At 39.9% G+C, this 12,428-nt stretch overlaps 1 protein-coding gene across 1 annotated transcript in view; it reads left to right on the forward strand.

Annotated features, from left to right (window-relative positions):
* Positions 1-6,505, forward strand: part of pitpnm3 (PITPNM family member 3) — a 451,795-nt gene extending 445,290 nt beyond the window's left edge. The window contains exons 20-21 of the mRNA XM_059973272.1: positions 5,971-6,016; positions 6,422-6,505. Of these exons, the coding sequence (XP_059829255.1) occupies positions 5,971-6,016; positions 6,422-6,479 (104 nt within the window). The 3' untranslated portion in view covers positions 6,480-6,505. The remainder of the gene's footprint in view (positions 1-5,970; positions 6,017-6,421) is intronic.
* The last annotated feature ends 5,923 nt before the right edge of the window (positions 6,506-12,428 follow it).

Below are 12,428 nucleotides of genomic sequence, written 5' to 3' on the forward strand. Positions count from 1 at the left end.
CGTACTGCGTAAACTTCTTGTTGTGTATTAAAGACTTAAAGGACAATTGAAGTGACTTGTATTTCTCCCGTTAAAGCTGAAGGGTTTTAGTGAGTGAAACTTACACTGCTCAAAATACAATTGACTCTTGTTCATTGCTTTTTACATTTTGTCAAATGAACCGCTTTAGAGATGAGGAAGCTGATTTGGTTTCAGCTTTTTTTTGAGGAGGGGAGCACATCAAGGTCGACAGGATCGACAGGACCTTGTGCAAACATGCATTGTCAGTAACTCCGTTTATCAGTAAGAATGTTTATAATGGTAATTAAGCAAAATTAAAAAGTTGAATCTACCTTCGATCCTGAAAAAAATAAAGAACGTAAACATCTTTTCAGTTGTCTGTTACTTGTGTATGTTTTTGTCTTCAGCAATTCTTTGCTCAGACTGAAAATGGAAAGGGTATTCTTAGAACCGTGGGTGCAAAGATAAAAGTAGACAGGCTAGAAATCGGAATAAGAACAGAAGGTGCATCAGTAATAAAAACAGTGTTGTAAATACTCAGCAGGTGGGGCAGCGTCTGGCGTAGCAGGTCACCAATGGAATGCATCACCACTTCTCTTTCTGAAGATGCTCTTTGTCCCCTGACTACTTCCGAATTGGAGCAACTGCAATGGCTACTTGCATCAAGCCCCACCTCATCTCTATGTATAAACTTACATTTCTATGGTTCCAGTATATAATGGAGGTTGTGCGACAAATATTAATTGGTAACAATCTCCTCCTTCCTATAATTGGTCAAGTTTTGAAAACTGCTTGCAATCTGTCCTTCCATGATTTGCAATCAATGACATAGCACCTATGTAAACATTTGAAAAAGTAATGAAACTGTTTGAGACTTGAATAGTTCCACACATAGTCATTCATTTCTTTACAGAAAGTTTCCCTTTGTTAACTGGCCTATAGGCAACATGTTGAGAAAGTGGTTAACAAGACCAAACTTGTTTCACCTAAAGGCATCCGCTTCTAGATGTAATTAGATAACACCTAATTAAAGATGCAATGAATGAGGCGCCCAGCAAACAGAAAAAAGAAAAAAGTCTCGTGATCCACTAACATATTAGCTCATAAGAGCTTTGCCTTTTAACCTGGTTTATTTTTCTGAGTGTCCTTGTAAGGAGACCGTGCAACATAAGGTTCTACCATATTCTGTTGTTGGGCTGTGATAAATGGAGAAGAAAGCTAACATTAACAACACTGACTCGAGCAGAAGGTAAAATGCAGAAAGATGATTAAGATTTGGATGCTGAGTTACAGTAGAGACTAGTATATAGCTCTATGTTATGAAATGCATCAGACCATCAATTATTTCTAATGCTGCATCCTGAGTAAAGTAAAGGTATTAAATGTTCTTACATGCACATCAGCTGCTTTGCACAAAACTCCAATGATCATTCAGCTTTCCTCAAGAGAGAATTTGAAAGGATTGCTGCTATGTGAAAAAACAGGTCCGGAAAATGTTCTTGTAAAGCAAAAACATCGACACAACCTGGCTGGAGCTTCTCCTTGCTGTGATTTTAGTGTAGAGTAACTAAAGGAAATATATAGCAGATTTAAGCTATCAAATCTACTCCACTCCTCAAATTGTCCAATTTTTATACTTTGTCCTATTCATCTTGTGCAATAAGATTTAAATTTAAAAGTAAGTAGTCTGAACACAAACTCTGCTGTGATGGTCACACGCCCAGCTGATGAGGAGGGTAGGACATGGGGCGAGCTGCCCTATTCTGTAAAAGTCCAGTGCTACAGAAATGGCAACAGAAGCCCTGAAGACCTCATCCCTGGCAGAGGAGGGATGCACCAAGAAGATGGGCTACATTTAGAGACGGCATGAAGGACTGGTCCAGGCCAGAAGGTGCTGGCAAACTACTGTTGGTGACCGATGCCATAGTTTGGGTGATGGGGCTTAAGAAGAAGTTTGCACACAAATTTAGTTTTAAAAAATAGGACACACCCACAGCATCACAGTATTTGTGTAGTCTTGTGTATTTAATGAGGAGCTGGTTTGGAATTGCAAATGGTAAACCTGAAAAAATGAAGCCAATAATCACTTCACATTTATTTTTAAATCAAGTCTAGCTGTTTGATTCTACCTAGTACCTCTTTCACCCAGGCATTATCAAAAATTATCACATTTTCACATCCTTGGACTCTCCCAAAAATGTTTTCTAGCGTATGAGGTACTTCTGAACATTGATTAATGCTTTAGTTATGTGTTGGCTGATGGCCCTGGACTACAACCCCCCCCAATTCACCCATTTGCCACTTGGGGTAGATTACATGTGGCAGTTGTCCTGCCAACTAGCATGCAGTGGACTGAAATGAGAAATTTCTTCATGCAGAAGTTGGTGAATCTGATTATAAATGTTATTATCTGATTATAAATGTTAATTTAATTGATGTTAATGCTTTCTATATTACATTCTAATAGTAGGTTTAATTGGTAATAGTATTTGAATGTTAGAGGTAGTTGCAACCATCCAAGATGCCTTTGGTGGCTGTTGGAGTATTGGCTCCACTACGACCTTTCATGGAATTTATGTCAGGAAGTATGGGATCTTGCTGATCAACAGTGCTGGCTTCATGCAAGAGGTTGTCACACTGATGGCTCCTATCCAAGCAGCTTTAAGCTTTTACTGTGTTATGAATGTACCACAGCTCTGAGGGGCCGAAGGGTGCGGGGTAGCCCCCTCCTTTGTGAGAATCGCAAGAGCATTATTGGGTTGAGTCAGAAGACCCAGGAAATGAGAGAGAGAGACATGGCCATTGTCACCTGGAGACAACGTTTGTGGATTGGGAACTATGCTACGTGCAAGCCCTCGGGCAAAGTGGGCTGGTTGAGAGAGAGATTGCATCATCCCAACCTGATTGACATCTACTACCCGGCGAGTTAAGATAAAAGGGGGGCTGTAGGGACAGCCCCTCAGACGCACCAGAAGAAACACTAGCGATCCCGTAATAGCGGGAAGCCATTTGAAGGAAGCCACATGCGTTCGGTTCCCTTGCCTGGGGGCTGGTGGCTGGTACCACGGAAAACGACTTGGAACTAACAACGGGGAACCAACTCCCCCTGACTGAACGGACTGGCCTCATAAAGACTCGGGCAAGTTTCAAACCGTCTCTCTTAAACCCAAAGAGCTGCAGCTTGAAGGGACAGTGACTTTTATCTTTCCATCGGACAATACAATATCCCCTAGACAAACGATAGAGCTATTGCTTAATTGATGATTATTATTATACCTGCGTTTTTAGATTGAGTATTGACGACGTATTTTATCTGAATGTCTGTATTAATCTTATTTTTGTGCCCCTTTATAAATAAAGACTTTTAAAAATAGTACCATCAGACTTCAACGGGCCTCTCTATCTTTGCTGGTAAGTGACCCAGTTACGGGGTTCGTAACAACTGTCCCACGTTGACTCTGCAAATGCTGAGTTCCTGATAGACGTCTGGTACCTGTCAAAATAACGCTATTTCAGGTTGACAAGACATCTTTCTAGGCCCCGCTGCCATTTCAACTGATCCTGGTGTTCACCAACGTGAATAGAGTTATTTCATTGGGGTTTTGTGTCTTTTTTTGCATTGTTGCTTATTTAAGGTGTCACCTGCACCTTACTGTGTTAATAGTGCCAAGAAAATAACTTTCTCAGAGTGTGTCCCAGCAGCCAGTCCACGAACACCTCACTGAAGGATGTTGGTTGGCGATTGCCTGTCATGTCCGATGATGATGGGAAACCTGTGCGGGAGAGTTTTAAAGTGGAAAAGCCACTACTGGGGTAGTTCCACTTCTTTGACCTCAGAAGTCCACGTCCAGGGCACGGACACCCATCACAAACTGGGGTCTTCCTTGGTCGCAGTGGGTGACAATGACGTCTTCTGTGCCTTCACTTTCCACGGAGCATTGCAGTACTGCCTTCCTGGTCATTAGATCTCACTGTAGATCTCATCTGCCCAATCCACCAGAGCTGACTTTGCTTGCTAGGACAGCCGTGCCCCTGACTCAATGGGTAAGAGGCCCGCTGGGTACCCTCACCTAGTTTAGCCCACCTGTTGATGTACCAGAGCGTGGCCTCTGCCACAAGCAAACAGCTACTTGGAGCCACAGGGAGAGATCTGAATGTGTGGTGGGGACCAAAGGTGAGTAAGCTGCCCCAGCATGGATGTGACAAGCTCCTTCACTGGAGGTGCTGCTCCTCCCTCCATAAGACTTCCCTTCATTCTCCCGTGCTCAAGGAAATAAAGTCCTGATCTTTTTAATCTTTTCCTATAACCCTGGTCCTCAAGTCCTATCAACATCCTTGTAAATTTTCTCTGCACTCTTCAAGCAATTTCAAGTTCTTGGGTGTCAAGATCTCTGCAAGTCTAAACTGGTCCCAAAATATAAATGCAGCTATGACAGCAGCTATATTTCATTAGAAATTTGAGGAGATTTGGCTTGTCACCTAAGACACTTGAGAACTTCTACAAATGTACTGTGGAGCACATTCTGACAGGCTGCATCACTGTCTGGTATGGGGGGGGGGGGGGTGGTGACTGTGTAAAAGTGGTAAGCTTTTCCGTAGTATCCAAGACATCTTCAAGGAGCAGTGCCTCAGAAAGTGTCCATCATTAAGGACCCCCACCACCCAGGACATGCCCTCTTCTCATTGCTACCACCAGGAACGAGGTACAGGAGCCTGAAGGCACACACTGAGTGATGCAGGAACAGCTTCTTCCCCTCTGCCATCCGATTTCTATATGGACTTTGAACCCATGAAATCTACCTCACTTTTTAAAATGTATTATTCCCGTTTTTGCACTATTTAAAATTTAATATACACATATATATATATACACTTGCGGTAATTGATATAATTTTTTTCTCTCTATTATCATGTAACGCATTGTACTGCTGCTGCTAAGTTAACGAATTTCACAACATACGCTGGTGATATTAAACCTGATTCTGATTCAAGCTTATTAAAATCTTTACAGTGGTTAGGTGACCAAAACTGCGCATAATACTTCAAATTCCTCACCGACTTCTTGTACAACCATGTAGCAGCCAAAAACCTGGGGATCTGTGCGCACTAATTCTTTTCTCTTTCCCTTGTTGGTTCAAATTGGAGAAAAATTCTAAAAAGAGGCCACAAAGCATCTCCTCCTTAACAGGTGCAGGTTATCTTCATCCCTGAGAGAAGGCTCTGGCCTTGAAACATTAACTGTTTCTCTTTCCACTGATGCTTCCTGACCATTTGAATATTACCACTATTTTCTGTCTTATCTCACATTTCCAGCATCTGCATTTCATTTAAAAAAAATGTTTGTTAGCTTCCATTAGTAAAGGCCAGCTCTAAGAAAATGCGAATTAGGCCTATGTATGCAATAATTATTGTAATTGACAGCTACTGGATTACCAGCACATACGACTCAAGAGGCAATCTGCATGCCTACTTTTGGTGGTCAGCCCATTTACGGGCTACAGTATCTGTTATTGCAAGCTGTATGTTGGATAACTGTTATGTTACATTGGGGAGTTGTGCAAAATGGGTAGCCTTGGATTGGTTGTCAGTTAGGACTTCTCTCTCATTTCCCTTATCCCCTATGTTACTCAAATTGGATATACAGATTAGCTGGAAAATGGACATTTGCATCTGAGCTATTCTTTTCCACCAGTGTACTGTGAGAAATGATTTGCCTGAATATTTAAAATCTACTTCGCCATGAATTATTGTATCTAGAATACAGTAAGAATTATCCATAGTTTTAAAAAGCAACATGCAGTGTGATGTATTAATCTTCCTGGATGAATTTGCTGGAATGGAAATTGACTGAACTTGAGCTCACTCCCTGGGAATTGTGTGGGCCTTAAAACTTACCGGCAAAAAAGACCAAACCAGGAATTCAATGCAACTTACTTATTAGACACATTTATTTCTTTTGTCTTGACTCAGATCTACAGCTGAAATTATGGCAAAGCTGGCAATATTGTCAAACAAGGTAAGAAGTAACTGCATTATTAATTTCCATATTGTCAGGCAGCAGTGTTACCAATAAAATCTCACTGGGTTACACTGTAAAATGGGAATGCTCCTTCTTGTTCACTCAATACAATTACAGCAAGGTCTCCACAAAAATACAGTAAGTGGAGGATGGCTATATATAGATTATGGGCATGGTCCGTGCCAGTGAGATATAGCCAATTGGTTGTCAAATTTGATTGACAAGTGTTTTACTTGTTCAGTCCACCTCCTGGCTATAGTATATAGTCACCATATTCAACACAAAAATTATCCTCTACCTGCAGCTTGTAAAATGCCGTTCCTCATCTTACAAGAAGCAGTTGACACAAGGCATAACGTGAGGTGAGATCATTGATGGTCCCTCATTGTGTCTTGAAAACAGAATAAACCTAATAGGAAGAGAAATCGGGATCCCGATGGAGTCCAGAATGAAATGGTGAAGACCATTACTCACTCCTCTACTCAGGTAGGCCATCTCACCTTTATGATACTGAGCCGGAACTCACTAGTGGCTGCTTGGCAATAGATGTTGATGTGCAAGTTTTAATAATGAGATTTCTCCCCCCACCCCCCAGATGACTTTGTCATGGCCACCTATTTATTGACGTCAATAACGAAGTTTATTATATTTCCAAAATAAATTTATGCTAAGTGCTCTTTCTTGACAGCACCACATCAGTCAAAAGGTGCTGGTGAGGCAGTTTTCTTTTAATATACAACAATTTATTGTATAACAAGATTATTTACTTAATACCAAAGCGTAATTTTAAAAAATGGATGAAACAGAAAAAGTGGAAAATACTTTTGATGAAAGCAGATAATTTCTCTGGAAAGGTGCAGTGAATGGAGAATGGTTATTTGTAGCTTGGGTAAAATCATTCTCTGTTACAAATGGTAGAATAGTCACCAAACTTGATTAACATGGAAATTAGGCATCTTAACTATTCAGGTAACCGAAACATGGAGAAATTTGTAGTAATATCAAGAGCATGATGGTGTTCTCACTCTTGGTCTCTCTCCATCCCACTCTTCCTTCTCCTTCCCTCTCTTCTGCTTGTTTATCCTCCCTCTCTCCCTCACTTGTTCCTCCCCCCACTCTGGTCTTGCTTGTAAGATGTTAGTGGAAAAGATGAGGGAGAAAGAGAGAAACAGGGGGAAAAGGGGAGTGAGAATCTTCTGGAAAAGTACAGAATTGTCATTGGCCCTTTGAGGCAATGTTTTTATGCCAAATGCATTAAGGAACATAGAGGGAAGGCAGGAAAATGTAGTTGATGATAAAGTTCAGCCATGATCTCACCAAATACTGGAGCTGCTTTAAGGAGACAAATACTTGCTCCTAATTGTTTTAACTTATCTTAGAACCAACCAATCCAAATGGTCAAATTATTAACTTTGAGATACTAGCTATATTGATCTAAAACAATAATAAAAATGTAAATATTTGTTAATAGTAGATCTGGATGCTATTGCATCCTTCCAAAGGTATGGTGACTTGTCTTACGTATTCTGAGGTGACTGCTGATGCCAAGGGGGAACCCAAAAACTCTTCCATTGGGGGACTCACCGACTCAGATGGGGCAGGAAGGGCTGAAGCTTTGTGAAGTAACTTCCGCTGTTTACACTGGCCTTCAATGTGCTCGCAGTGCCTGGCCGTGAGATCCTTAATACTATTTTGAATGCTCCTTCTATACTTTGAATAGTCATGGGCAAGAAATTCCAAGGACAATTTAGGGATGACCCATTTCTCCAAGAAGTCTTTCAACACAACTTTGAATCTTTTTGTCTAACTATCTTGTAATATCCTCCCACATTAGTGTCCAGTTAAAGATCTCAGCTTTGTGCATGTGAACAGAGTAGGCATTTGGAATTTTAGCGCTGGCAATGTTGGATTCTGAGGCAAGAGGATTCTGATATTGGGTCATGTATCCTTCTAGAGAATTAAGAGAATTTTGTGGAAATAACTTTGTTATCTTTCTGGTGACTTGAGATGCCTACTGTAGGTAGTTCTGGACTGAGGAACTTTTGGGGAGCAGTGTTACCCAGGAGACTGAGAGCTTTGTGCTGATTGTAATGGCTTGCTCTTCAGTTAACCATGTAACCGTGAGATGTATTCCTCAAGCATTCAGTGTGGGTGAATGTCCCAAGCAGCAATCTCAGTTGCCACTAGAGGGCACCATTACTACTAGGTTCAGTGTGCACCTTGAACGATCTATGTTTCAACAATATTTTAAGTTTTCTTGCTGCTGTAAGTTGTCTCAATTGCTTCATTTTCAGTCATTCATTTTCTAGTTTAAAGAATGCCATAAGATGGTAATGACATGTAACTGTAGCGGGAAATAAAGTCATTCATTTCTGTTTGTTCTTGAATGTTCCAAGAAAGTTCTAAAGCTCGACACCTGACTAGAAGGTTACTACTGGTATCTGCCTCAGTCTTCCCTTCTAAGCATAATATGACATGATAATAAGGAACAAAATTAAACTACTGCTAAATCTAGATACATGAGGTGCATTAGAAATTGTACTGTGATTCCATCTTTAATTGAGAAATGAGAAATTCCGGGCAGAAACACCCACTGATAACAAGGTACAAACACTGAGCTGTCCTGAGCTGAGGGAGATTGAAGGGTCTTTAAAGAATCACCGGCTGTTAACTACCTGGGCCTCGGGCCATCTACGACCTCCTCACACTTTGACCCAGTATGGAGACCGAAATGAGTTGGAGGCCAAATGCCAGGACTCCGCTGCTGGAGTCTCCACTGGACCCCATGGCTGAGCACTGATGCTTAGTGGGGTCATGGCACTTCACCTCTGACCTTCATCCTTGTACTAGGTAGTATTGCCAAATGAACAGATACTAGTAAAGGTAGCTGCATTAATTTCTTGAGTTACTCAATTTTATTTTAACATTTAATTGTTTGTTACTATTTTATGTTTTTTTTAGTTTTGTTTTATTCAAATACTTTTAAAATAACTCCATCAGAAGTGATTCCAACAATACAAAAGTCTTTTACAGGTGAGCAGTTAAAGGAGGTCATGGTATTCTAGGGGACGTAAGGGCGTGGCAAGGTAACTTAGCTGTTAGCCTAATACTGTGCCAGTGATCAGGGTTCAATTCACATCGTGGTCTGTTAGAAGTTTGTATGTTCTCCACTTGACTGTGTGGGTTTCCTCTGGGAGCTCAGATCTCCTCTCACATTTTAAAGGCATATGTGTTAGTAAGCTGCGGACGTGCTATGTAGATGCTGGAAGAATGGCAACACTTGCGTGTTGTCTCCTGCAACGGTTCTGTTACAAGCACTTAGCACATGCACACAGACAAACAAACAGGCAGAAATGCAAAATACAGCACAAGAATACGAAAGTGCATGCACACACAGATATACACACACCGACAGGCATACACAGAGCGTATTCACATACTGTCTTTCTAAACACATTCAGAATACTACACACATTTATAAAACATCACTGAAAGCTGTAAATAGCCTCTTGGAATACGAATATAGATTGCTACGTCCATGCACAACCAACTCAAAGTAACTTCAAAATCACTCGGGGAAAAGTATTCAATATCAATATTCCTTCTAAGCCAACTGTGCAGTAATGAAAGAATTTGTGATGGTTAAAATATTTTTTCTTGTTTGCCGTGGATAACGAGAGTACAAAAGTATTTATCTACTACTTTAATCACTGTGTATTCTATTTACAAATATTGTACCTCAAGAACAGACTGAACACAGACGGAATGGAGTCTTTGTTTTTTCTGTGCCCTCTCTCTTCAGTTCAGCAGCTGTGTATCTGTTAAATTCCACTCTCTTTGATTGCAATGCCATGTGGAATTAAATGGCCAGGAGCAAAATTTCTTGACATAGAACTAGCAAACTTTAAAACATATTCTTATTTTTTTTCCTTTGTATGCTTTGTTGAAAATAGAAATGACGAAGGCCTTTAATTTTAATATTCCAGATATGACCAGCTTCTGTGATGATGGATGTACCTAAACTCAGTGAGATGTATTAAAGCTACTTATGCTAAAATAACTTGCATTAGCATCAAGTAATAATGTTTTTCTTAAAACTCCCTGCACCCATTTACAGGTTATTTTCTGGGAGATAGTAAAATTAGATTTTTTTTACTCTATCAAGAAATCCTCAAATTAATCCAAGACTTTGCCATGTGAGATTCAATCCAGAAGTTAAATAACCCCACACCATCTGTTCTCCGCTATGCTTCACCAGTATTCTGCGTAATGAGCTTTTCATGTGTGAATTTTGAAGTGAGCATCAAGGAAATCCCTGTCAATCAAATGAAAGTTGAAGGACTAAAATTAGTGACTTTTTATTATAAAATAGATCTGACAAAAGTAGCAAAATAAGCGCTGCTCCAAGCAAATAACAGTCATATGGAAATAGGGTACAGATCTTGTTTCTAATAATCTGAATGACTATTGATCCAAAAATATGATGGAAATCTGCCTTCTCAATTATCTACCACATACACTGTGGAATAAAGCCTTGTTTTCTTTGTTCTGTGGTAGATGCCATTTGTTTTTTGTCATTCCTGTGTCCTGACCATTACCAAAGGGTAAATTTAAGTGTGGGAGTAAAATTTCTATCAGCTAATTCTTATATCCTTTAGACAATCTTCCTCAATATGTTGGTTATAATAAGGCTGAAAGAGTACAGGGAAAATATACAAGGATGTTGCTGGGTCTGGAAGACCTGAGTTATATAGAAAGATTGAATAGGTTAGGACTTTATCAAATCTCCTTCCAGTTTTCTTCATTCCAAGGAATAGAGGTATACAAAATAATGAGGAGTATAGATAGGGTAAATGCATGTGGGCTTTTTCTACTGAGTTTGGGTGGGACTACAACTAGAGGTCAGGGGTTAAAGATGAAAGGTGAAAAGTTTAAGAGGAACATGAGGGGAAACCTCTTCATTCAGAGGGTCGTGAGTGTGGAATGAGCTGTCAGTGCAAGTGGTGCATGTAATTTGATTTCAGCATTTAAGAGAAGTGTGTATAGGTACGTGGATTGTAGGGATATCGAGGGCTATGGTCCCAGTGCAGCTCAATGGGAGTAGACAGTTTAAATGGTTTGGCATGGACTGGATGGGTCGAACAACCTGTTTCTGTTCTATACTTCTCTAGGACTCTATTGCTATTTTCAGCTTGACATTTTTAGATTTGATATACCTTCCTCTGGGAAATGTCATTATTTCCATTTCAAAGTAAATGAGGGACACAACTAGGTACTGGATGAAGAGATTTCTCACTCCCTGTTTGCTTTCAGGATGGAAATCATTTTCCTTTCAGTGGTGAAGATCTTCCATCCCAGAAGCCAAAAAGCTCCAGATGATTACCATCATTACAGCTTCACTCGTTCTCCCTCCATTTCCGGGGACCTTATCAATGGGATATTTAATAGGAATTTTTAATTACATGTGCCTATGCTTAAATAGTTCAGTGAATTAGTGATTGTCTAATGGATATAAGAATTGACCGATGGATAATCCATTATTCAATGAATGAATATTTGCATCCATTGACCTGATGATCTACTGGGGCATTAATATTATGTATAATGAAGAAGTAGAGCAATGGGTGCATATTTGTTAAAACTTAGATACTCTAGATATGTTTGCAAAATTGGTTAAAAAATAATGATTGGCATTTTTGTGCAAGTTCAATATCTATATCTTTTTTGCAACCATAGGATACCGTACTATCTTGATTGAAGACCATGGTGTCATCTTTAATACTAATGTATGAACAGAAGACAATCAAAGAATCACTCAGCACTCCAGTTCATTCAATAGTCAAAACTTTATATTGCTTGGAAGTAAGCTGCTGACTGTCTTGGTCATTTCTCCATTCAACAATCAAAATCACATGCCCCTTATGCACTTCTCTAGTGCAACCTGGCTGGCTAAAGACCTATGATGGCATTAATTGATTACAAACATACATACATACATAAAATTGAGTTAATGTTAAGCATCACACTGCTTCCTGATCAATTTCCAGACAGTTCTGGGCCATTGCATTGTGTTTCCAGACACCTTATCAACCATCTCTCTAAACTGAAAAGAGGGGCTTTCTTTAGCCGTTTGCATCTGAGGCAATCACAGGAATGTGGACAAGTCACAGATGGTCTTAAATTCAGTCCATAGTTGTACATTTTTAAATGCTATGTGTTATAATGATATGCAGTGCAACCATGGTCAAATATAACATAAGTGAGAGTTAAACATTGAGTAAAGAAAGCTTCAGTTTATTAAGCAGATTAATGAATGCTCTATTTATAGAGAGATAACCGGATGGAAGTAGGCCGTTTAGTCCACTAAATCCTCACCAACCACAATCACCCACTTACTGCAATCCTGTAT

The sequence above is a fragment of the Hypanus sabinus genome, chromosome 6 (assembly GCF_030144855.1).
Source record: "Hypanus sabinus isolate sHypSab1 chromosome 6, sHypSab1.hap1, whole genome shotgun sequence".
Lineage (NCBI taxonomy): Eukaryota > Metazoa > Chordata > Chondrichthyes > Myliobatiformes > Dasyatidae > Hypanus > Hypanus sabinus.